The sequence below is a fragment of the Dasypus novemcinctus genome, chromosome 9, assembly GCF_030445035.2.
Source record: "Dasypus novemcinctus isolate mDasNov1 chromosome 9, mDasNov1.1.hap2, whole genome shotgun sequence".
Classification (NCBI taxonomy): Eukaryota; Metazoa; Chordata; class Mammalia; order Cingulata; family Dasypodidae; genus Dasypus; species Dasypus novemcinctus.
In genome coordinates, this window is record NC_080681.1 from 65,691,365 (window position 1) to 65,718,348 (window position 26,984).

Here is a 26,984-nt window from a genome sequence, read left to right on the forward strand (position 1 = left end):
CTAAAATGTGTGGCCTTATGTAAATTACTTAAATTCTCTTGGTTTTGATTTACTCATCTCTAAAACAGGGTAATAATACCTCGCTCATAAATTTGATTACCACTATGTATGACATATATTAAGTGCTCAATAAATATTGAATAAATGAATAAAAGAAGGCTGGATTGGGGATATTATAAAAATATACATATACATATCTGAGCATAATCTGTAGATCACATTATACAAGATAAACTTACTACTATTAAGGCACCAATGACTATATATAGATTTATTGCACAGATATAGAAAAGAGTTAATACCACTATTCATAAGTTAAAGCTCTTAAAAATATGCACAAGAGTTTAATAATCTTTCCAGTGATGAGAAAGTATCTATAGAAAATGAAGTTATTAGAAGTTTTCCTTTTATTTCTAAGTATTTGAAAAAGTGTTCTTTAATCTAAAAGCTTCATCTCTATTATTGCCAGGAAATTAGGCCATTAAAAGGATACTATTGGATCTTGTCCAGCTGAACTAACGAAAGACAAAATGACCAGTATTATATGTAAGGTTTACATTTATTTTTTTTTTTAATGAAGTGTTAATTATTACTGAAAGAAAGCTCTTGAAACATCCTTATAACAATTCCCTTGGGGAAGAAGAGGCAGGGCAATTGTGAAATCTGGCACCAAGTGTTAGAATTAAAGACTCAGAAATTTGTCAAGGCTAGAGATAACCATTACTACTGTGGCATTTTGATATTTATGAATCCCCAAGAAATAAAAAATAGAAAAATTATGTTTGTAAACTGGTCTGTTCCTGTGGGTGTAATATCCTTTGATTGTATTAAATCAAAGGTTTTAGGTTTACTTGATAAAAGATTATGTCTTTGATTCGACCACATCACTAAGGCGTGATTCAGGGTTGAGTCCTTGCCCCCTTGATGGGCTGATATAAATGAACCCTCACTCAAGATGACACAGGAAGAGAGAGAGCTCCATAGGCAAGGAAAAGGAGAGCACTTGATCATTTCAGTCCTGCCATGTGACAGAAGAGAAAAGGTTAAAAAAGACAAGATTCAAACAGCTAAAGCCCCAGGAAGAGAGACAAGCCCCATGCCAGCCTAGAGCTGAGATCAGAAGAAGCCGGGCCCATGGAGCCTTAAGAGAAAGAAAGAAAGAAACCATGCAGAGATCACCCTCCATCTTCCTTCAACACATAGCAACAGACTTTGGTGAGAAAGTATCTCTTTTGTACCTTGATTTGGACTCTTTAGGGCCTTGTAACCGTAAGCTTTTACCCCAAATAAATACCCTTTATTTTATTTTTTCCCTTTCCTTCTCCCTCCCCCGCCCTGCTGGTTTTGCTGTGTCCATTTGCTGTGTGATCTTCTGTATCTATTTCTCTTTTTGTCTTCTCTTCTCGTCTTTCTCCTCTAGGATTCACAGGGATTCAATCCTGGGGACTCTGATGTGGAGAGAGGTTCCCTATCAATTGTGCCACCTTAGTTCCTGGTTTCTGCTGTGCTTCACCTTGACCCTCCCCTTCATCTCTCTTTTGTTGCATCATCATCTTGCTGTGTGACTCACTTGCATGGGCACTGGGTCACTGTGCAGAAACTCAGCTTACTGCGCAGGTACTTGGCTCACCACTTGGGCACTCAGCTCACTGAGTGTGGGCACTCAGATCACTGCAAGGGCATTCAGCTCACCATGAGGGCGCTGGCTTGCTGTGCAGGCATGCTTACTCTTCTTCTTTCTCACCAGAAGGCCCCAGGGATCAAACCTGCGTCCTCCCATATGGTAGGTGGAGGCCCTATCACTTGAGCCACATCTGCTTCCCATTAATACCCTTTATAAAAGTCAACAGATTTCTGGTACCTTGCATCAGCATCCCTTTGGCTGACTAATAAAGAATTTTGTACCAGGAGAGTAGGGTACAGTCTGATGCAATTACCAAAAATGCTAGAATGGTTTTATAAATGGGTAAGGGGTATTTTTTGGAGGAATTGTGAGATACTTGATAGAAAAGGCCTGGATTGCTTTGAAGAGACTGTTGGTAGGAATATAGATGCTAAAGAGGTTTTTGAGGGAAGTAGATGTGGCTCAACCAATAGAGCGTCTGTCTACCATATGGAGGGTCCAGGGTTCGTTCCCCAGGGCCTCCTGACCAGTGTGGTAAGTTGGTCAACACACAGTGCTGTTGCATGCAAGGAATGCCATGCTATGCAGGGGAGCTCCTGCATAGGGGTGCCCCCACATGCATGGTGAGTGCCCCGCAAGGAGAGCCACCCCGTGTGAAAAAAGGTCAGCCTGCGCAGCAGTGGCACCATACACAGAGAGCTTACACAGAAAGATTATGCAACAAAAAAGAGACGCATTTTCCCCGTTCCACCTGATAATAGGAATCAGAAGAACACACAGCGAATGGACACAGAGAGCAGACAACGGGAGGGAAGGGGAGAGAAATAAATAAAATGAATCTTTAAAAAAATAACAAAATAAAAAATAAAGAGATTTTTGATGAGGTCTTAGGACGAAATGATGAAACTTTTGCTGGAAACTGGAGGGAAAGGCGATCTGTATTTTAAAGTTGCAGATAACTTAGCAAGATTGACCTGATGTTATATGGAAGGCAGAACTTGAAAATTACAAACTTGGACATTTATCCAAGGAGATTTCCAAACTGAATGTGGAAAATGTGGTTTGGTTTCTCCTTGCAGCTTATAGTAAAATGTTAGAGGAAGAAGATAAGGTGATAACTGAATTTTGGGCATAAAGAAAACCGAAAGTCATTCTAGAAATTCCACTCCACTGGAAATAAAGCTCCAAGATTATAGTGCCCCATTTAAGAAATTAACTAAACTTGGTACTTGTAGGCCAGGATTGAAAAATGCAGTTACCCAGAAAAGACTTGTGGAAAGTCTTAATGTCTGATGGCTTGGACCCCTGCTTCCTGCATTCTAAACCAACAAGCTTTTGGTGAGATCTGTATGAACAAAACCACTGTCAGCCTGGACTAAAAGGAACATGGAAGGGAGAGATGGAAGGGAAAACAATTTTAAGAGGAAAACAATGGAAACTGAGGTCTGGAATTAAGACATCTCCTTGGGCTGAGAGAGGGATCCCACCCATGAGTATGGAGAGGCATTTGAAGAGGGTGGATGTTCTAGCCTGCTCTTCAGGGAGAGTTTAGCCTCCTCAGGCTACATTCTCCAAGGGTTGGGGAGATTGATGTCAACACCCAGTGCTCTGAGAGGGGTAGGCCTGTTCCCTGTAGTTTAGGGAACACCAGTTCACCACCTCATTGTTCTGAGAAGGTTGGGCCTGTATGCCAGAGATTAGGGAGAACGTTGACACTACCTCAGTGTACTAAGGGGGTTGACTCTACCCCAGAGACTGGGTAAAGTGTAGCCATCACCCCGACTTTCTTGGAGGATGAAGTCTGGAGCTTGGTCACTACTCAGATACTTGATGAGGGTAGAACCAAGGAAATGGCAGTTGGGCAAGCCTATGTAAAGGGTGAGCTCCTGTAAGGCCCCAAGTAGAAGAAGAAACCATCATCTTAAGAATGATTCTCGGGCTTTGAAATCTAACGGACTATGCCCTGCAGGTCTTTGGAACTGTTGGGGACCAGTGGCAATTTTGTCTCCCAAATTCTCCTTGTGGTAACACAAATATTTATCCTGTATCTGTCTCTTTGTATATTGGAAGCAGATAAATAGTTTTGTGTGTTTCACAGGTCTACAACCAGAGGGAACTTTGCCCCAAGACAAACTATATTTCTCTAATTGTGATGTGATTTTGGACTTAGCATAGCTACTCAAAAGGCTTTAAGATTTTTTGAATATTGTAATGTATTTTTTGAGATTCAGGGGTGGAGTGTGGCAGTTTGATATTATTTATGAATTATCAAAAAAATTTTTTTGTTTATAAACTGGTCTGTTCCTCTGGGTGTAATACCCTTTGGTTGCATTAAATTCAAAGGATTTCAGTTTATTTGATAAAAGATTAGGGCTTTGATTTCACCACATCAGTAGGACGTAACTCTGGGTTGAGTACCTGCCCCCTTGGTGGGCTGATATAAACAGTGCTCATTCAAGATGGTACACGGAAAGAGCTCTGTAGGCATGGAAGAGGAGAAAATGTGGTCATTTCAGTCCTGCTGTGTAGCAGAAAGGAGAAGGCTCAAACAACTAAAGCCCTGGGAAGAGAGATGAGTCCTATGCTAGCCAACAGCTGAGATCAGAAAGCTGGGCCCAAGGACCCTTAAGGGGAAGAAGGAAGAAGAGACCAGGCAGAGATCGCCTGCCATCTTGCTTCAACACATGGCAACAGACTTTGGTGAGAAAGTACCTCTTATTGGACCTTGAATTGGACACTTTAGGGCCTTCTAACTGTAAGCTTTTACCCCAAAAAAATACCCTTTATAAAAGACAACAGATTTCTGGTACTTTGCATCAGCACCCTTTGGCTGACTAATATACCCACTGTTGCCTTCATAAAGAACTATATATTAGATTGATGGCAGATGTGAAAACAACAGTAAAATTAGATGTTGTGGTGGCAAACACTTTCAAGGAGGAAGCTGCAGTCAGTGGTGCTTCCTTATTCTCTTACATATTTTAATTAGTCTTTGCTGCAAGACATTCCTTCCCAAATTTCTTTAAGCTTTGGCATATGCTTCTATTATTATTTTTGCCTCTAGCATTTTGGAGTTTCCAAGCATCCCTGTTTATTTACATAACTTGTTATTCTATAAAGCACTGTCCTGTAACAATCTGTTTTTTGGTTGGAGGAATTGAGCACTGAGTTGTTTCACAGAACGCGCCAATGTCTATCAACACGAAGTTTGTGTGATTAGAGGTTAGTGCCTCCTGGGACCCATCTGGGCTCCTTAATGCCTCACACTTAGTAGGTGCTCAATGCATGTTTGCTGAGTTGACTAGGCAGCAACCAGTCACAAATCTCTGAAATGAAGTAAGTGTTTATATACTCTAGTATTGAAAATAATATCTTTTATACTGGTAGAATTGCTAAAGACTAAGTTTCTTAACCTTAAAAATATACTGTTTTTTTAAACTGCAAGTCTATGAACGAGTGAGGAAAGTAATATGTAATTGCACACACAAAAAAGTTAATAACCAACCCCTGCAAGAGCATGTGGTTTCTTAGAAGTTATTCATCTCAAGCAAAAACTTACTTAAAAACTATTTAAGCTTAGTAGCCCTTTTTGTCTTAATTTGTGCCTTAATAAAACTAAATTCTATTTTCTGAGTAATGTTTTGCTCTCTTGAAACCTGTTAGGAGACTATCACAGTAATGAGAGGAGATAGGATAAGGACCCATATTAAGTCAGTGGTCATGGTGGAGTGGAGTGGAGGAGAAGCATTCGTAGTGTTGCAGGAGATAAAATCAACAAATCTTAATAAGGAAGATAAAGAAGTCTAGGGGAACTTCTATGATTCTGACTTGGGCAAGTAGCTGCAAGAATGGTGATCTACCACCAACCAAGAGAGTTTATGAAAAGGAAAGACTGGTTTGAAGGGGAAGATAATGAATTCACTTTGGGGAATCTTAGGTATGAGATGCCTGAAACACAGGTGGATGAGATGTTCAATGTGCACTTATAAATATGCATGCAGAATTCAGAAAAAGTGTCTGGCCAGATATGTGGCTTCAGGAATCACTAGCATATAGGGTAATGAAAATCAAAATGGTGGATGAAGTCTACTAGAGAGAATGGACAGAGAGGGCTGAATGAAGAAGGAATTGCTAAGGAAAGAGGGAAAGGAGTGCTTAGGAAGGGAGGAAGAGAACAGTGAAGGAGTAAATAACCTTCATAAAATTGAGATCATTTTATATTCTTCCAATTGCCTATCTTTCCTCTGGCTTTTAGCCAGACTTCAGTCCAGGGCTCAATTAATACTTGTTAAATTAAAAATGTATAGAACCAACAGAGAATTTTAACATCCTCACACTGCAAATAGGTGTCAGTCTTTGAAAGCAAGACAAGTTAGGAATAATTCAGATTAACATATACCCAAATAATTTAGGATTAAGCTAGATCACCTTACATGGAGCTCTGTGATATTCTGTGGCTTTTGAAGTGGCTATTCCAAACCATGTTTTGTAGTAATCATTAAATGGAATTGCTTTAATTGATCTGAAAAAAAAATTAAAATCAGACAATGAGAAGTTTGCAAACTTGCTCTTTAAAATTGTTTTATCAGAGTGGACTGTTCAGAGAGCAATAATGCTGTCACAACACATTAGACTAATTTGCAAATTGTGTAGTAAATTTAATACATTTATTTCATCACTAATATATACAAATCACAAAACACATGTCTAACTCATTTTTCAATAATGTTATAAATGTTATGAAAAGAAAAATATAGTTTTATAATAGCTGCTTTTCACAAGTAACATTTAAAAAAGAATTTTAAGAAAAGCATTATATTGGTAAAATTTTTCATCTACATTAAATAATTTTCTTAAAAGTCTAGTCTAAATAAAGACGACTTTATTTCATTTTTATCATGAGGAGAGAATAAAAGCAGCAGAACTGAGATTGGTTTAATTTTTACATAGATCTGGCCGTTTTCCTGCCTGCATTTTTCCTTCTTTGTGCTAATATTACTATGTCCTAATAGGAGAGCAAAGACTGTTATAAAATACTAAATGGGAACGGTCTCTTTAATATTTGAATGTCCAGCTTTTTTCCTTCACAACCTTTTTTTTTTAAGATTTATTTTTATTTATTTCTCCGCCCCCCCCCCCCCAGTTGTCTGCTCTCTGTGTCCATTTGTTGTGTGTTCATCTGTGTCTGCTCATATTCTTGTCAGCGGCACCAGGGATCTGTGTCTCTTTTTGTTGCGTCATATTGCTGTGTGAGCTCACCGTGTGTGCAGCGCTATTCCTGGGTAGGCTGAGCTTTTTTCGCCCGGGGCAACTCTCCTTACAGGGCGCACTCCATGCATGTGGGGCTCCCCTATGCGGGAGACGCCCCTGCGTGGCACGGCACTCCTTGCACGCATCAGCACTGCACGTGGGTCAGCTCCACACGGGTCAAGGAGGTCCTGGGTTTGAACCCTGGACCTCCCATATGTTGCAACCTTTTTGAATGCACAGATTCTCAACACGCTATAAACAAAACATTAATTTGGGATACTTTTCAGATATGTGAAATCATCAGTTAACTGGTTTAAATAATGCTTAAATCTCAAATATAAACGGCCTTATGTTTTCCAATTTATTTATTTATTTATTTTTATTTTTTTTTTTTTAAAGATTTATTTATTTATTTAATTCCCCCCCCTCCCCTGGTTGTCTGTTCTTGGTGTCTATTTGCTGCGTCTTGTTGCTTTGTCCACTTCTGTTGTCGTCAGCGGCACGGGAAGTGTGGGCGGCGCCATTCCTCGGCAGGCTGCTCTTTCTTTTCGCGCTGGGCGGCTTTCCTCACGGGCGCACTCCTTGCGCGTGGGGCTCCCCCACGCGGGGGACACCCTTGCGTGGCACGGCACTCCTTGCGCGCATCAGCACTACGCATGGCCAGCTCCACACGGGTCAAGGAGGCCCGGGGTTTGAACCGCGGACCTCCCATATGGTAGACGGACGCCCTAACCACTGGGCCAAAGTCCGTTTCCCATGTTTTCCAATTTAAACTACTAGTTCTTTGAAGTTCTACTAGTTCAGTTAGAACACATATACTAGTATTAATTTTTATAGGTAAATTGTAGGTACTATAAATATTTGACTCAATTTTGAAATTAATAGGGGCAAATCTGAATGTTTTAATGAATTTATTTATTTAAAGAACAATTATGACACCTGTTTTTAAAACCAATATTTTTCAATGTGTTGTTACTTTTGTAATCACACTTAAGTAGAAAATTGAAACATGGTGAAGATAAATTAATCATTATTATTATTGCTTCCAGACCTGCAAGCAATGCTTTATACTACCAAATGATATACTAAACTAACATTAATTTGCCAATGAAATGTTTCAACATTTGGCAATGGAGGTAACAAAATGAAAGGCTGCATTATATCTCCTGCATGAAAAGCTTGTGATCAATTTGCAGTCACAGATCATTTAGCAGACAACAATGACCCCAGAGGAAGGAAACTGTCAACACACTGTCTCATGAAAAAAAAATACACCATCTTCAGGCACAATAGTCTCCATTGTTTTTTGTCTGTTTGAGAACAACCCATGACCCTTTCTTTCCCAAGGGTGTCCTGTTCAATTTCAAACTGTTAGCCTTCAGGGGTTTTCTTTTTGTTCCCCCAGAATAATTAAAAATATTACCCTAAAAGATATAGCTTTAGTATAGTTTGAATACACAAAGCAGAATGTCTTAAATATTTGCATTTTCAATTCTATGAAGGAAATAGACCCTTAAAATAAGAGAACAGTAACTACATTCTGTAATTATTCAGATAAACGACTAAATCTACAGGTGTATGTACAGTATAAAAACGCTTGTGCTTATAATTTCAAACAATAATAGGAATTTATTGAGTATTATCATTGGCATTATGCAGACGTAAAAGAAGACATAACTTTAAACTGAACATCAGAGTTAATTATTCTGTTTGGAAAATATGCTATATTCCTGGACTAGTAAATAGAACAGGTTTATATATTAATATAATAAAGTGTTACATCATTTAACACAGATATTTGGAGAATACAGGAACAGATACTACTTTGACAGTGGCCATAAGCACAAAAGTTGGAGGAGGGAGATAAAATTTTGTTTTGAAGCCATCAGGGAAAGAGTTACTTGTGATGTGGGCCTGGAAAAAAGGAGACATTTTAGGCCAGGGAAACAGTCTCAGGAATAGCTCAGATGGGAATGAACATGGTATGTGCATGTGGGTATATATAGGAGATGTTGGGGGAAGGGATGATGGTAACAATACAATTGACTAGAGTGGAGAGATCCAATTTCATATGAGTGGGAATTTGATCACGTAAGTGACACAAGGCAATGCAGGGTATTCAAATTTAGACATAGAACGCCTAAGAGTCAAATCAATATATTAGATTCATTAAGTAATAGAGAACCATCAAAAGTTCTTTAATAGGCAAGTAAATTATGAAATCAGTTTTTGAGACTGAGTTTACTCTGACATTACTATGCAGGATGGATTCTATAAAGGACATTAAATGTGGGGGAACAGTTAGAAAACATGCAGGAGATACTGAGAACAAAGGTTATGAAGGGGAGGAGAGGAATCCAAGAAACCATGCTGGAAGGTTGCCTGATGGGGTATGGAAGGTGAAGAAATTTGAGGGTCAAATACTCTTCTGAAGCCTGGAAGACTAGTTAGTTTTGCCATTAACAGAAAACATCAAGTGAAACTGAAGTTAAAAAATAAGTATAATTTTAAACATGGGTTTTAGGTGATGATAAGATAGAAATGTAGAAATGACCTTAAGAGTGTGAAAGAGAAATTGGGATTGGAAAAAAGATTTGGACCACATCAACATAAAAATTGATAGATGAAGCTAGTTGGGAAAGCAAACTCCAAAATGTAAGTGTTTAGAAAAGAAAGCAGAAACCATACTTAACAGTAGATAGGGATGCAAACAGAAAAGATCATTAAGGGTAAGAAAAGAATTGGTAGTGCCATTTCAGGGAAGCAATGTCCTAGCCATGACCAAAGCCTGATTAAACCCCTAAATCTTTTTTTTTTTTTAAGATTTATTTATTTATTTATTTCTCCCTGCCCCGGTTGTCTGTTCTCTGTGTCTATTTGCTGTGTCGTCTTCTTTGTCTGTTTCTGTTGTTGTCAGCGGCACGGGAATCTGTGTTTCTTTTGTTGCCTCATCTTTTTTTTTTTTAAAGATTTATTTATTTATTAATTTTTCTCCCCTTCCCCCCCCCCCCCCCCAACCCTGGTTGTCTGTTCTCTGTGTCTATTTGCTGAGACTTCTTTGTCCGCTTTTGTTGTCATCAGCGGCACGGGAATCCGTGTCCCCTTTCATTGCGTCATCCTGTGTATTAGCTCTCTGCGTGTACGGCACCATTCTTGGGCAGGCTGCACTTTCTTTTGCGCTGGGTGGTTCTCCTTATGGGGCATACTCCTTGCACGTGGGGCTCCTCTACGCGGGAGACACCCCTGCATGGCACAGCACTCCTTGCACACATCAGCACCGCGCCTGGGTCAGCTCCACACGGGTAAAGGAAGCCCAAGGTTTGAACCGCGGTCCTCCCATGTGGTAGACAGATGCCCCAACCACTGGGCCAAGTCCACTTCCCTTGATGAAAACTTCTGCTCCATCATGGGGCAGTTGTGCAGTATCATGGCTAAGAGTACAGACTATGGAATCAAAGCCCACCTTGGAATAATTTTTGATGGAGTTCAATTTATAATTTTTCTTTTATAATTCGGGCTTTTGTGTCCTAAGATATTTTTGGCCATAAATATTTTCTCCTGTTATCCTCTACAATTGTATGGTATTAGCTTTTAAATGTAGATCCATGATAAATTCTGAATTAATATTTGAGTAAAGTTTAAGGTAGTGATTAAGGTACATATTTGATATCCATTCAATCCAATAGTCATTTGTTGAAAACTTTGTCCTTTCCCAATGAATTAATTTGGTACCTTTGTCAAAAATCAATGTCTGTATATGTAAATGTCTACTTCTTGACTCTTCTGGTCTATTGATTTATATATGTTTTGACATATATATTGACATAATTACCTATACAAAACTATTTTGAAAACTTCTATAGCTATAAAGAAGCCTTGAAATCAGGTAGCATTAGTCCTCCAAGTTTGGTTTTTTCCTTCAGAGGGCCTATTCTAGGCCCTCTGCATTTGTACATAAATTTTAGAGTCTGATTTTCAATTACTGAAAAAAAAAAAAGCCTGTTGGGGATCTTGAAGGGGTTTGCATTAATCCATAGATAAATTTGGAAAAACTAACATCTTAATAATATTGAGTCTATATATTTATTCATTTAGGTCTTCTTTAATTTCTTTCAGCAATATTTTGCAGTTTTCATTGCAGAAGTTTTGCATGTCTTTTGTTAAATTCATTCCCAAGTACTTCATGTTTTTTTAAAACCACTGTGAATGAAATTTTTAAAATTTTATTTTCTAGGTTTTTTTGTTAGCATATAGAAATATAATTGATTTTCATAATGACCTTCTATCCTGTGATTTTGTTTAATTCACTTACTAATTCTAATTGTTTCTTTGTAGATTCCTTAGGAGTTTTTACAATAATATTGCAATTTAATTCTTTCCTCTGGAATATTAAGATACATTTTATGGCTTAGCATACAGCTGATATTGGTACAGATCTCATGAGTATATATTCATGAGTATGTATTCTGTATTGCCAGGTATAGTCTTTTATAATGCCAATTAAGACAAGACAATTATTTGTAATGTTCAAAGCTATATCCCTAATGACTTTTTGTCGATCTATTCTAGAAAGCACTGAGAAAGCTGTGATAAAACCTCAAACCATGCTTATGGATTTGTCTATTTCTCTCTTGCAGTTTGTGTATTTTGAAGCATTGTTTTTAGCTGCCTACAAATTAAGAGCTGTTACATCTTCCTATTTGGTCCTTTATCATTATGAAATGTATTCTGATTTCTAGTATAGGATATCAGTACAAACACATCAGATTTGCTTTGATAGTGTTTGTGTGGTATATCTTTTTTTGCCCTTTCACTTCCAAACTATATAGATGGTTATATTTAAGTCTTTTTCACAGAATGTTTTTTGTTTTTATCATTAAAGAATCTTTAGATTACATAAATGTTACATCAAAAATATAGGGTATTCCTATAGCCCCTAACACACCCTCACACTTTTCCTCATTAACTTCTTTCATTAGTGTAGTACATTTGTTATAATTGATGAAGACATATTGAAACTTTACTACTAACCATGATCTACAGTTTACATTATGGTTTATACTTTGCATGGCACAATTCTATAGTTTTTCACAAAATGTATAATGGCCTGTATCTGTCATTGCAATATCATGCATAACAATTCCAATGTCCCAAAAATGCCCCATGTTACCTAATCTTCCCGCTTCCTCCCCTCAGATCCTCTGGTAACCAGTCTTTATATCAATATTATTAGTTCTTCCATTGCTAGAATAATAATGTCTACATTAGTCCATAGTACAGGATGTGTTTAAGAAAAAAATCTATATGACAAATTTTGCCCTTCAATGAGTGTATTTACTTATATGTTAGGATTTTAGACTCCACCTTTATATTTGCTTTCTATTTATCCAATGGGTTTTTTTGTTGTTGTTGTTCCTCCTTTCATTCTTTCTTTCCTTCCTTCTTCTGGCAGTAATCAATTTTCTATTATGGTTTTCTCCTCTACTATTCTTTTTATTGAAACATTCTTGTATTATTTTTTAATGGTTATCCTGGAGAGTTCAATATACATCCTCAACTTATTACAGTCTATCTTATATTAGTATATTTATCATATCCTAAACAATGCAAGAGTCTTCCAACAGTTTAATTCCATTGACTCTCCTTTATAGTACAGTAATCAGACATTTTGTTTCTACTTATATTATAAAGCTCACAAGATGTTATCATTAGAGTTGTTCTAAGTTGTAATATTGTAATATATTTTTGCCCACATAAGGGTCTTTATTCATTTCTTCAGTTCTGTGCTTCTATCTGGAATTATCATCCTTCAGAATGAAAAAACTTCCTTTAGTATTTGTTGTAGTGCAAATATACTGGTGATAAATTCTCTGTCTTTTTTGCCTGAAAAAAATCTTTATTTTGTTTTCATTTTTGAAGGATATTTTTTATTGGTAAATACTCTAGTTTGGCAAATTCCTTTTTAAATTGCAGCACTTTAAAGATGTTTCTTTATTATTTTCTGACTTCCATAGTTTCTGCTGAAAAGTTAACCCACAGATTTTCTTTCTTTAAAAAAAAAAAGATTTATTTTATTTATTTTTTCTCCCCAACCCCTCATTGTTTGCATTTGCTGTGTCTGCTTTGTTGTGTACTGGTCTTTTTTCAGGAGGTACTGGGAACCAAACCCAGGACCTCCCATGTGAGAAGGAGGCACCTAATTGTTTGAGCCATCTCTGCTCCCTGCTTTGCTGCGTTTCTCATTATGTTTTCCTCCTTGTGTCTCTTTCTGTGTCATTATCTTGTTGTGCCAGCTCATGGTTTTGCTTGGCTTCTTTAGGAGGCACCAGGAAATGAAGCTGGGACTTCCCATGTGGTAGGTGGGAGTTCAATTGCTGGAGCCACACCCGCTTCCCCACAGATTTTCTTAATTGTTCTTTTGAAGGTATGACCTTTTTCATGTGATTGCTTTTGAGATTTTCTTTGTCTTTGGTTTTCAAAAATTTGAATACTATATATATGGTTTTCTTTGATTTTCCCTGCTTGGTATTTTTTTTTTTTTATATTTATTTTTTATTTATTTCTCTCCCCTTCCCTCCCTGCTCCCAGTTGTCTGCTCTCTGTGTTCATTTGCTTTGTGTTCCTCTGTGACCGCTTCTAACCTATCAGCCACACTGGGAATCCCTGTTTCTTTTTGTTGTTTCAGCTATCCATGTGTGCGGTGCCATTTTTGGGCAGGCTGCACTTTTTTAATGCTCTCCTTATGGAGGCTCTCCTTATGGAGTGCACTCCTTGCACGTGGGGCTCCCCTACGTGGGGGACACCCCTGCGTGGCACAGCACTCCTTGCGCGCATCAGCACTGTGCGTGGGCCAGCTCCACACGGGTCAAGGAGGCCCAGGGTTTGAACCTTGGCCCTCCCATGTGGTAGGTGGACACCCTATCCATCAAGTCCGCTTTCCCCTGCTTGGTATTTATTGAATCTATTGGATCTTTGGGTGGATGTTTTTCATCAATTTTGGAAAAATCTTTGGTCATTATCTCTTCAGATTTTGCTTCTGTGCCATTCTCTCTTCACTGTCTAGGACTCCAATTTCACTTACAAAATTGATTGTGTCAATTTAAAAATTTTGCCCCTGTTCTGTTCTTTCCATTCCTTTTTTTCTTTGCTTCTTATTGTCCTCTCTTTGAGTTCATTAATCATATTTTCTGCTGTGTTTAGTCTGCTATTAAAACCATCCATTAAATTCTTATTTTTAGGTTTAATATTTTATTTTTAGTTTTAGAATGTCTATCATGCTTTTTTCAAAAATTACAATTTTTGTTTGAACGTCTCTGTATTAGTCAGCCAAAGGGGTGCTTATGCAAAGTACCAGAAGTCTGTTTGCTTTTATAAAGGGTATTTATTTGGAGTAAAAGCTTATACTTACAAGGCCTGAAAGAGTCCAACTCAAGGCTGAATTCTCACCAAACTCTGTTGCCATGTGTTGAAGTAACATAGTGGGCGATCTCTGCCTGGTCTCTCCTTCCTTCTTCCTTTTAGGTTCCGTGGGACCAGCATCTTCCAATATCAGCTGTAGGCTAGCATAGGGCTCATCTCTCTTCCCAGGGATTTAGCTGTTTGAGCCTTTTCCTTTCTGTCATATGGCAGGACCGAAATGACCAAGTTCTTTCCTTTTCTGTGTCCATGGAACTCTCTCTCTTCCTGTGTTTCTTCTTCTGTGTCTTCTTGAGTTAGTGCCCATTTATATCAGCCCACCAAGGGGGCAGGAACTTAACCTAAGTTACAGCCTACTGACATGGTTGAATCAAAGTCTTAATCTTAACATAATTTAATCAAAGACATCTCAGTTATATCTAATACAAACATCCCAGGTGACAAGTATAACTTCCAATCACTTTCAATTATATATCACCTAGATTCCTCCAACTATGTATATTTTAATAGTTGGTTGTCATTGACTAAATGTTGCTATCACTTTTGGAAACAGAGTTCCAACTGCCTGGCTATGCCTCTGAATTCCAGTTTTACAAACGTCAGATGTTCCAGCTCACACAGTGCTAGACTGACCCAGTGCTAAGGGAAGCATTTCTTTTTGAATTATTTCTATAAGACATCATTGTGGATGTTCTATTTTAAAACTAGATATAGAGAGGAATGAATGTGGCTCAAGCAGTTGGGTGCCCACCTCCTGAGAGGTCCTGGGATCAGTTCCCAGTGCCTCCTAGAGAAGATGAGCAACATAACAGGCAGACAACAAGCAGACAGATGAGGGAGCCATTTTGGGGTAGGGGTAGGGATAAAATAAATTAATTAATTTAAAAAAAACAAACTAGATATAGGGAGCAGATACGGCTCAAGTGGTTGAGCATCCACCTCCCCCGTGGGAGGTCCCAGATTCGGTTCCTGGTGCCTCCTGGAAAAACAAAAACAAAGAGCAAGCAAAACAAATGAAAAATACTAACTCAGGGAAGCTGTCAGTGGTTGAGCGTCAGTTTCCCACATAAGAGGTCCCAAGTTCAATCCCCAGTCCCTGGTACCTCAAAAACAAGCAAGCAAACAAACAAAAACTAGGTATAACTGAGCTCTATCCCAGAACAAATATTTCAGGGGTAACCATTAGAATTCACAGGTACACAACAAATTGGAGTTTGATACACACCAGGCGCATACAGTAGCTGTCTCCAATATGGATACAGAACTCAAGTCCCTAGTGCTTCAGTTGAGTCCTACTGAAAGACTTCTCTAGAGGCTTCAGGCTGGTACAAGATGACCACTACAAATTCTGCCTGATTCTGGCTCTATTTATCCTTAGTTTGGTTGAAAGCACTTGCAGAAACTGGGACCACAGGACTTCCGGTCTGTTCCTAGTGCCTTACTAGTAAAAGATGGCATTGTGTCTTTATGTAATGCAAAGAATTATACCACAAATAGAAAGCATTTTTTGAGATTCTAGGTACATTCATGTGTTACTGGCGAAAAATAGTATTTGTGCATTCAACACCTTTTACCAACTGTTTATCCAAAAACAATTTTGTGTCAGGAGGGTTGATTGCTTTGCACTTCATAGAGGAGTTTAAGGAGCAGCAATGTCCCTGAATGAATCCTAACCTAGTGTACTAATCACTCTACACTGTTTTTACCTTCCTGCAATTTTCCAAAATTGTTTCACAAAAGGAAGCCACTTAACGTTATCAAATTTTATTCATCTTTCACCCAGAGCTAGTCAAGGAAACTTGAACTGAAGCATTACTTCAACACTAGTTAATTGGCTGTTTTCTTATCTTATTGACTATCATGATAAGGCTGATGGAAAAGCTCAAGAAACTAAATGCTGTAGAACCATATTTGAGAGCAAAGAAATATATGTTGCTGAAGTGTGCTCCCTGAAGTGATAATACATTGTCAGGTTTTTTCCCAAAAAGCACAATGCTTCAGCATTAACTCTTATCGTTTCAGCTAGAACCTTTTCTTCTTCTAAATTGCTTAGGTTTGTGTAACAGTTTGTGTTACTTATGTCAGCAGAACATTTTTTTCCTTTTAAAAAATAAAGGCAAGTTAATACAGTTGCACTCAATTATAATTAATAGTTTAGAAAGAATTCAATTATTTTCCACGTTTCTTCCTGACAACATTTTAAAAAGTACTGTAAGAGAAAAAGATACCTACTTCCTTTTCTAAATTAAAAATGAATATTCAATTATTTTAGAAAATACAAACACTTTAAGTCAATACTTTAGTAAATATATCTACATAAAACAATACCTGGTAAATGTATGTTGGTCTTTAGGTAACTCAGAGCTGTCATCTTTCACTGTAAAGAAAAATATGAAAGGATTTGTGTTAACATGGAAGATAATGTATGACTTTGTGTGCCCTCTTTCCAAAGCCTTAATACAATGGTAATAAAGTAATAAAAATAAAGAATAAAAACAAAGAGAAAAAAGAGAAGATTTTTGGTGAGAAAAGTTCTCAAGATGCAAAGCAAATGTTAAGTGATAACTGTTTTAGCAGACAAATTTGACTCTAAAACATGTGATGAGGGGAAGCCAACAGGAAGCATGCTGATTTGCACTTTTAGAACTTCAGAAGAAGTTCAGAAATTGGAGATACCAGATACCTCTGAAAGCAGAATGAGAGGTAGGGCCCAGACCCCAAAGACTTTTACCCTCATCATATACAATCAGATGGTTACTCCTACCCGACTTGGGCAGGAGTGACAATGCTTAATCTCTCAAGAAATGGAGCTAGAGAGGCTCAACTCGAGTATATTAAGCACAAAGCTAGAATAGGAGTATGGTAAGGGAATGAAGACAGGACAAATTCAAACTGTATTGAACAAATAAGATTCCTGATTAATTCTGCTCAGTTCCCAGATTATAAGCAGGTAACATCTTTGTATCCTGAGGTATAAAACTGGAAGAGTCATCTCAGGGGGAAGGCCAAGCCTAGGACACGGCCAAGTCCTCACTGAATAATCCTATAATGAATCAAAAACAGTGAAAAAGCTGAGACTATATATTCAGAACTTCCTATCTGTTTAACATTTCATTCATCATTGTCTGTCATATGAGTGGGCAAAAATCACTAGACAGTTGGGCAAAGCCAATAGAATGAAAGACAGCAACCAAAACAAATAAATGGGTGGGTGGGAGGAGGTATTAGAAATGTATTTTTAAAATGTATCAGAAAATAGAACAAAGACAAAGAGATATATGGGAGAGAATAGATTTTTTTAAAACTAGAGGATCAGGTTAATAGATCCAACATTCAAATCATAGGAGATCTAGAAGACAGAATAGGGAAATGGAAGGGAAAGAAATAATTTTTAAAAAATTATATAAGAAAATGTCCCAAAACTGAAGGATTAAAGCTTGCTTATATTAATAGCCTGTCAAGTGTCCAACATGATGAGTGAGAGGGAAAACCAAAACACCACCAAGAAACATCATGAAGAAATTTCAGATCACTGGGAATAGACAGAAGATCCTAAAAGCTTCCAGAAAGAAAGAATAAAGTACATGTGAAAGCTGGACATTTGAATGCAATCAGACTTCTCAAGAACAACACTATACATAAGGTAATGAGCATCATACTTAAAATTCTGAGGGAAAATTATTTCCAACAAATTTAATATTTAGCCAACCTATGAATATATGTGAGTTGAATAATATATTTTTAGATATGCAAAGTCACAAACATTTCACTCCCATGCTTTCTTAGGAAGCTACTTGATTGAAGATGTGCTCCAACAAAAAGAAGGAACAAACCAACAAAGAGAAAAATGGGCATCAAAGAAGAGCTCCAACCCAAGAGGCAATGACAGGTTAGTTCCAGAAGATCTATGCTGCAGGCCTAGAGAACTGTCAATTCAGAAATATCACCACAGAAAAGAAGTCTCCAAGGGAAAATGATGGAAATAATTGAATACTTGATGTGTTTAACCATTTTGGGAGTTGTTTTACAGCTTTGTCAGTTTAGGGGAAGAACAGGTGGTAGACATTTAAAAACCAAGGAGGGACGTGGATGTGGCTCAAGCAACTGAGCTCCCACCTACCCCATGGGAGGTCCCGGGTTCAGTTCCCAGTGCCTCCTAAAGATGAACAAGACAGCGAGCTGACCTGACAGGCTGGTGTGGTGAGCTGACACAATGAGATGATGCAACAAAGAAACACAAGAAGAAAAATACAGTGAGAGACATAACAAAGCAGGGAGCAGAGATGGCTCAAGCAATTAGGTATCTCCCTTCCACCACACATGGGAGGTCCTCAGTTTGGTTACGGTGCCTTCAAAAAAAAGAAGATGGGCACATAGTGAGCAGACACAGCCAGCACAAATAATGCGGGGAGGGGGAGGATGGGGGAATAAATACACACAAAAAAGTCCTTTTAAAAATTAAAAAATTGTAAAAAAAATAAAAATCAAGGTAAAGAAAAATGAAAGTCATTTGTACAAGAAAAGAAAAATCATATATGGCTCATCTGTGAACATTATTACATAGTCGTAATTATGCAATTGTGATGTAACTGTATCAGGATGAAATGTGGGTGGAAATGGCATTTTAAGAGCTAAGTCTTTATATTTCACAGGATGTCTGTAATTAATATCTAAAACTGAAAACTCAGGAAATACTACTACAGAAAAAGCTGATAAATATAGTGCTAAGTGTGAGAAGAAATAGCTAAATGTGTTGGAAACTACTGTTGCCTCTGGAAGGTGAGGTGGCTAGCATTCAGGGATAGAAGGGGTGGGCATCCAAGTTCTGCTATATATTCTTCAAAAACAGTTAGTATTATTTGTCCTTTAAAACTATGGACACATATTTCTTCAGCAGAAAGCACTTAATATTTTTAGGTAAAACTGGAAACTTAGAGACTAAGCTGAAAAGATACTGAATTAACTGGTGGAATGAAATTTGAAAAGGAAAAAAAAAGGTTTGTAACCCCAGCAAATAGATCCACATAGCACCACATTGTGAATTTCTGGTTTTCCATATTTCATGACATCTGTAGATAACAGGATAGCTGTAGCAATACTGTCATCATCAATAACAAAATTGGGTCTTACTGATGATGTTAAACCTCATGTTCTTTAACCAGTAAGCTATGTTACCAGACCAAATTTCAGTTTCCCCTGGCATCAAGGGAATATCTCACTCTTTTGTTGCACAATAACAAAAAATTGTTCTAAAATGAAAAGAAACAGACACTTGAACTCCTATGAGACATTACCTGTTTCAACTGTAGAGAATTTTCCTTTTTAAAATTGCTCTATTGTTTTAAAATAAACAGTAAATGAATTAGAAGAATCTGTTTATCACATTTCCTAACCACAAACAGAGCAGATTATCAGTTTTTATTTAAAGTATACAATGCAAATTATTATAATCTCACTAATATTTCCATAATTCCCCTCTGTTCTAGTATTCTGGCTTGTTACTAATTATTGTTTATTTAGGGGAGTATTTAAAACTTAATATAATGAGCCTCCTTTATTTAGCAAAAGCTAAAGGAATATACTTGATAAAGAGAAAAATTGTAACCTCAGGTTTAGCTACCACTACTCAGTTTTACTATTTTGTACTCTTGTCTTTTCTTTCAACCAAATATTCTGAACATTAAAGGAACCCCATGTTTTAACATAGCAAAACAATCACGTTAAAAAGAAGATAAAATTATTTTATCATGTAACCTTATAAAAATCAAATTAAAATACACTAGGACAAAGTGGGAGGGGGACATGATATGAGCTATACAAAGTTCCTTTGTAATGAATTAAAAGTGAATAGTAATACGCTGAAATCAGGAGGAAAATAGTTAAGCACTGTCTCCTCTCAGTCCTTTCCTTTTCCATGTTTTTTTCATAGACTAACTGGTAGGTGTTTGAAAGGCCCCATTGTCTAACTCCTGACAATGGGCAAGAAGCCCTTTGAAAACAGCCCTAATAAAAGATCATTAAAATGCTACAAAATAAACACTAGGTAAAAAAGAATATTTTTAGTGATAGGGAGTTTACTATCTGCCAGTGTAGCCTTGTTCATTTTTAAGCAACCTGAATTGTTAGAAAATTTTTCATGTTAGCTAGTTGGGATCTGGGTGGGCTTTATCATTAGGAATACAGCAACAACAGTGGCATATGTTTATAGAAAAAAAGATCAGTTAGGTACCCACTAACTATGCAATTTATTGTCCAAACTGGGACACTGAGAATTAAAAAAGAGTACTAGTAATAGTTATACCAGTACTCTCTCAGGCAGTCTGGGATATGTGACCACCCTAACTCTAACAATAAGTAAGGGAATCTGGATTCAGGACACAAGGAGAGTAACTGTGAAGATAGGGGAACGTTATTGGGACCTCAGCTCAAAACTTGGTCCATAAGAAAAGTCCTAGTTGTTCAGGCTAAATAAACATAACAGAGGTTAGGGAAAAGTTTAGGGAATGAGATGCATTTGCATATCTGTATACCAAATACCAAGCAGGCTTAACATAACAAAATTAACTCCAGACCACTGACTGAGAGAAGAGGGCTTCTCGTGAATATTTAAGATATGCTCTGGCAGGAGGCAGGGCCAAACCTACATATTTTAGACTTCTTTGGCTACAACCTAGTAAGGCTGGAGAAGCATGACTGACTTGTAGCTTCAGTGTCGTCCTACTTAAATTTTCTAGAGCAACACAGAAGAGATTTTCTCTTGTTTTTCTGTAGGAAATCGTTTTAAATGTTTGAAAACAGCTTTATATCTGCCCTTATTCTTTTCTTCTATACATATAGTTTCTTCAACCATGGGAAATGTGATGCCCTAAATTGAACATAATGGTATTCCAGATGTGGGCTCACCAAAACAAAGTAGGGTAAAGTCACTTTATAACACGTTTATTGTAAGGAACTTTCTATTATTGGTTCACATTAATCTTTTGACCAAATAGCACCCCAAGAACGTTTTCAAATATACTGAGTTAGGTCTCTACTGTGTACTTGTAAGTTCAATTCTCTGACACCAAATAAATGATTTTACACAATTTAGAGGCACGGGGGAAATGGGAATGTATAGGTTAAAGCTCTGGATCTGCAGCTTTTAATGTGTAAGACTTGGGCTAATGGCTTCATCACTGATCCTTGACTTCCTCATTTAGGAAGAGGCTATGAGAATCAGATGAATAGCTATTATGTGAAAGCACTTTATAACTTAAGTAAAATAGGGATCTAACTTTCTGTTTATATTTTAATTCATTCTACACATTTTTATTCAATACCTATTGTCAGACATTACATTGGGCACCGAGGATTCAGTTCTAGCCTATAATAAATGCCTGCAGAGATGAAACAATTAGCTGAATCTTGGGGTTCTCATTTACACAGCCCACTATCTCCTCCAATTTTGTGTTATCTAAAGATCTGAAAACATTTCATCTATGTTTTTCCCATTATTTTGATATTTTAACAATTTTAAATAAATCAATTTTTATTGATATATATTAATAAAGCATAAATTCATCCAAACTGTAAAATCAGTGGTCTTGGTATAATTACATAGTTGTGTATTCACTACATCAACCAGTATTAGGGCACTTTCATTATTCCAGTAATAATAATTAAAAAAAACACAAATTAACAAAAAACTCATCACCTTTCAATCTCTCTATGCTTCACAGCTGTACATAGCTACTATTCTGTTTCTCTCTAGTTATTTGTATTTCTATATTGTAAAAACAGTCTTATATATGCAATATTAGCCATATTTGTATTTCAAACGAAGTTTCACTGTTATACAGTCCCACATTACATTTTTTGGTTTTCCTTCTAGTAATACACATTTCCCTAGACTTTTCTTTTCAATCACTGTCATGCCCATATAATACCACTGTCAAAGTTACAAACACTATGATGTGCTTTCAACATTTCTATTCATTTCCAGATATTTACAAACAACCATTTTACCAATTCTGCAGAGATTAACCCTCAGTTTTTCATTCTCTACCCATTTTCTGGCAACCCATATTCAAACTTATTAACTCCATGATATTACAAAATATATTTGGTTCGTAGTAGCGCAATCATTCACTATTTGTCCTTTTGTTTCTGGCTTGCTTCACTCAATATAATGTCCTCAAGGTTCATCCATTTTGTCATATGCTTCATGATTTCTTTCTTCTTACAGCTGCATAATATTCCATCATGTGTATACACCACAGTGTTTACCCATTCATTAGTTGATGGACACCCAGGTTATTTCCATCTTTTGGCAATTGTGATTAAGGCTGCTATGAACATTGGTGTACAGATGTCTGTTTGTGTCACTTCTTTCAGTTCTTCTGGGTATATACCTAAATTTTCTTCTGGGTTATTGTTTTCATATTAGGTCATTGATCCATTTTGAGTTAATTTTTGTATAAGGTGTGAGAAGGGGTCCTCTTTCTTTCTTTAGCATATGGATATACAGTTCTCCCAGCACCATTTTTTGAATAGACTATCTGGGCCAGCTACCAGCCTAGTCAAAAATTACTTGATGCAGATGTAAGGGTCTATTTTTGAGTTCTCGATTCATTTCCATTGATCAACTTGTATATCTTTATGGTAGTACCATGTTGTTTTTACCACTGTAGATAAGTAACATGCTTTAAAGTCAGAAAGTGAGAGTCCTCCATCTTCATTCTTCTTTTTAAAGACATTTTTGGCTATTTGGGGTCCCTTACCCTTTCAAATAAAGTTAATAATTGGCTTTTCCATTTTGGCAAAAAAGACTGTTGGGATTTTTATTGAGATTGTGTTGAATCTGTAAATCAGTTTGGCTACAATTGACATCTTAATAATATTTAGTCCTCCGATCCTTGAACATGGAATGTCCTTCCTTTATTTTCCTTTGGTTTCTTTTAGCAATGTTTTGTAGTTTACTGAATACAGGTCCTTTATGTCCTTGGTTAAGTTTATTCCTAAATATTTGATTCTTCAGTCACAATTACAAATGGATTTTTCTTCTGATGTCCTCTTCTTTTTTTTTTTAAAGATTTCTTTCTTTCCTCTTCCCTCCCATCGTCAGCTCTCTGTGCCCATTCACTGTGTGTTCTTCTGTGTCTGCTTGCATTATCAGGTGGCGCTGGGAATCTAAGTCTCTTTTTTTTGTTGCTGATGTCCTCTTCTGATTGCTCATCAGTAGTATATATCAATACTATTGGTTTTTGTATATTAATCTTATATCCTGCCACTCTGTTGAACTTGTTTATTAGTTCTGGTGGCTTTGTTGCAGATTTTTTTGGAATTTTCTAGATATGGGATCATACCATCAGAGAATAGTGAAACTTTTACTTCTTCCTTTCCTATTTGGGTGCCTTTAATTTATCTAGCCTAACTGCTCTAGCTAGAACTTTTCGCACAATATTGAATAACAGTAGTGACAGTGGACATCTTTGTCTTGTTCCTGATCTCAGCAGGAAAGCTTTCAGTCTTTCACCATTGAATACAATTCTAATTGTAGATTTTTCATACATGTACTTTACCATATAGAGAAAACTTCCTTCTATTCCTTTCTTTTGGAGTGTTTTTTATTAAGAAAGAATGCCATATTTTGCCAAATGCCTTTTCTGCATCAGTCAAGAGGATCATATGATTTTTCTTCTTCAATTTATTAATGTGATTCATTACAGTAATTGATTATCTTGTGTTAAAACACCCTTGCATACCTGGGATAAAATCCAGTTGATCATGGTGTATAATTCTTTTAATGTGCTTTTGGAACTGGTTGCAAGTACTTTGTTGAGGATTTTTGCATCTTTATTCATTAGAGATATTGGTCTGTGATTTCTTTTTTCATAGTATCTTTATTTGGTTTTGGTATTAGGATGATGTTGGCTTCATAGAATGAGTCTGGTAGCATTCTTTCCTGTTCAGTTTTTTGGAAGAGCTTGAGCAAGATTGGTATTAGATTGTTTTCGAATGATTGGTAGACTTCACCTGTGAAGCCATCTGGTCCTGGACTTTTCATCTTTAGGAGGCTTTTGATGACTATTTCAATCTCCTTATTTGTGATTGGTTGTTAAAGTCTTCTATTTCTTCTAGGGTCAGTGTAGGTTGTTCATATGTTTCTAAGAATTTGTCCACCTCATCTACATTGTCTGTTTTTAGACATACAATTGTTCCTAGTATCCTCTTACATTCTCCCTTATTTCTGCAGGTTTAGTGGTAATGTCCCCCTTCTCATTTCTGATCCTATTTGTATCTTCTCTTTTTTTCTTTGTCAGTGTAGCTAAGGGTTTAGTCAATATTTCTGATCTTCTCAGAGAACCAACTTATGGTTTTATTGCTTCTCTCTACTGATTTCTTGTTCTTAACTTCATTCATTTCTGCTCTGATCTTTACTACTTCATTCCTTCAGTTTGGTTTGGGATTAGTTTGCTCTTCTTTTTTCTAGTTCCTCCCCAGGTGTGCAGTTAGATCTTCATTTTAGCTCTTCTTTTTTTCAAGCTTCATTCATCTATATATATTTTTTCATTTATTTCTCCTCCCCTCATTGTTTGCCCTTGCAGTCTACTTGTCTTCTTTTTAGGAGGCACCAGGAACCAAACCCAGGGCCTCCCATGTGGGATATAAGGAAGATTAGGTACCCAATCGTTTGAGCCACCTCCACTCCCTGTTTTCTGTGTACTTCGTTGTGCTTCCTTGCTGTGTCTCTTGGTTGCATCATCTCACTGCACCATCTTGTTGGGTCAGCTTACTGTACCAGCCTGTAACCCCAGCTCACTGTCTTGCTCATCTTCCCCAGGAGGCACCAGAAATCGAACTCAGGACCTCCCATGTGGTAGGTGGGGCCCCTGCTGTTTGAGGCACATCTACTTCCCTCTTTTTTCTTTTTTAATGTAAGCATTGAGGGCTATATATTTCCATCTCAGCAATGCCTTTGTGATGTTCCATAGGTTTTTATATGTTGTGTTCTTGTTTTCATTCATCACAAGGTATTTGCTGAATTCTCTTGCAGTTTCTTCGACCCATTGATTATTTAAGAGTGTTGTTTAAAATCCATATATTTATGAATTTTCCCTTTTTCCATCCATTATTGATTTCCAGTTTCATTCCATTATGATAAGAGAAAGTGTTTTGTATAACTGCAGTCTTTTTAAATTTATTGAGACTTGTCTTGTGACACAACATAAAGTCTATCTTGGAGAAGGATCCATGAGCTCTTGAAAAGAAATATCCTGCTGTTTTGGGGTGTAATGTTCTATAAATGTCTGTTAGGTCTAGTTCACTTATCATATTATTCAAGTTCTCTGTTTCTTTATTTTATCCTCTACACAGATATTCTAGCTAATACTGAGAGTGGTGTATTGAAGTCTCCAACTATAATCATAAAGACATCTATTTCTTTCTTCAGTTTTGCCAGTGTGTGCCTCATGTATCTTGGGGCACCCAGGTTAGGTGCAAAAATATTTAATATAGTTATTTCTTCTTAGTGAATTGCCTATTTGCATTTAAAATCTATTTTGTCCAATTTTAGCATCACTACTCCAGCTCTTTTTCGGTTACTATTTGCATCGAATATCTTTTTCCAACCTTTCTCTTTCAACCTGGTTGTGTCCTTATATCTGAAGTGAGTCTCTTGTAGACAGCGTTTAGATGACTTGTATTTTTTTTATCCTTTCTATCAGTCTATGTTTCTTGATTGGGGAGTTCTAGCCATTAACACCCAGTGTTATTACTATAAAGGCACTACTTTATGTCATCCATTTTCCTTTGATTTTCTGTTGTCATATCTTATTATTATTTGTCTTTTTACCCTTTAATTTACCCTTCCTAATAATCTTCATTTCTATACTCTTTTCCAATTTTTTTACCCTTGTTTTTTTTTTTCTTTCAGGCTGCAGCTCTCCCTTTAGTATCTCTTGTAATTCTGGTCTTTTGGTAACATACTCTCTGTTTTTGTATGTTTGTGAAGACTTTAAACTCACCCACATTTCCAAAGGACAGTTTTGCCAGATAAAGCATTCTTGGCTGGCAGATTTTCTTTCAGTACCTTAGATACATCATACCCCTTTCTTCTCACCTCAATGATATCTGATGAGAGCTCACCACTTGATCTTATTGATGCTCACTTGTATGTGATGAATTGTTTTTCTCTTGCTGTTGTCAGAATCCTCTCTTTAGCTCTGATATTTGTCATTCTGAATAGTAGGTGTCTCAGAGTAGGTCTATTTGGATTTATTCTGTTTGGGATGTATTGTCCTTCACAAAGGTTAGGGCTTCTTCAGTCATTATTTTCTCAAATATTTTTTCTGCCCCTTTTCCATTCTTTCTTCTGGGACCTGTATAATGCATATGGTTTTCCATTTCACATGTTATTCAATACCCTGAGATCCTGTTCCATTTTTTCCATAATTTCTCTTTCTGTTTTCCTGTCTTTTCCAGTTCAGATGGTCTGTCCTAAAATTCACTAATACTGTCGAGCAATTCAAATCTGCTGTTATGTGGTCTCTAACGTATTTTTATCTTATTGTATGTCTTTCATAAGATCTGTTACGTTTCTTTGAAGTTTATCAAATTGTTCTTTATGCTTACCCACTGTCTTCTTAATATCCTTTATCTCTTTAGTGATATTTCCTTCAATTCTTTGAATACATTTAGGAGATTTGTGTGATTA

General features: G+C 36.8%; 1 protein-coding gene across 5 annotated transcripts in view; it reads right to left on the minus strand.

Annotated features, from left to right (window-relative positions):
* UBE2U (ubiquitin conjugating enzyme E2 U) overlaps positions 1-26,984 on the minus strand; it is a 123,777-nt gene that overhangs the window by 39,316 nt on the left and 57,477 nt on the right. For 4 of the 5 annotated variants that reach the window (XM_023586150.3, XM_004483664.4, XM_004483665.4 and 1 more), the window contains exons 6-7: positions 16,619-16,667; positions 6,058-6,146 (exon numbers count right to left, since the gene is read on the minus strand). In XM_023586150.3, the coding sequence (XP_023441918.2) occupies positions 6,058-6,146; positions 16,619-16,667 (138 nt within the window). The remainder of the gene's footprint in view (positions 1-6,057; positions 6,147-16,618; positions 16,668-26,984) is intronic. The other variant, XM_071217415.1, reaches the window with a different exon arrangement.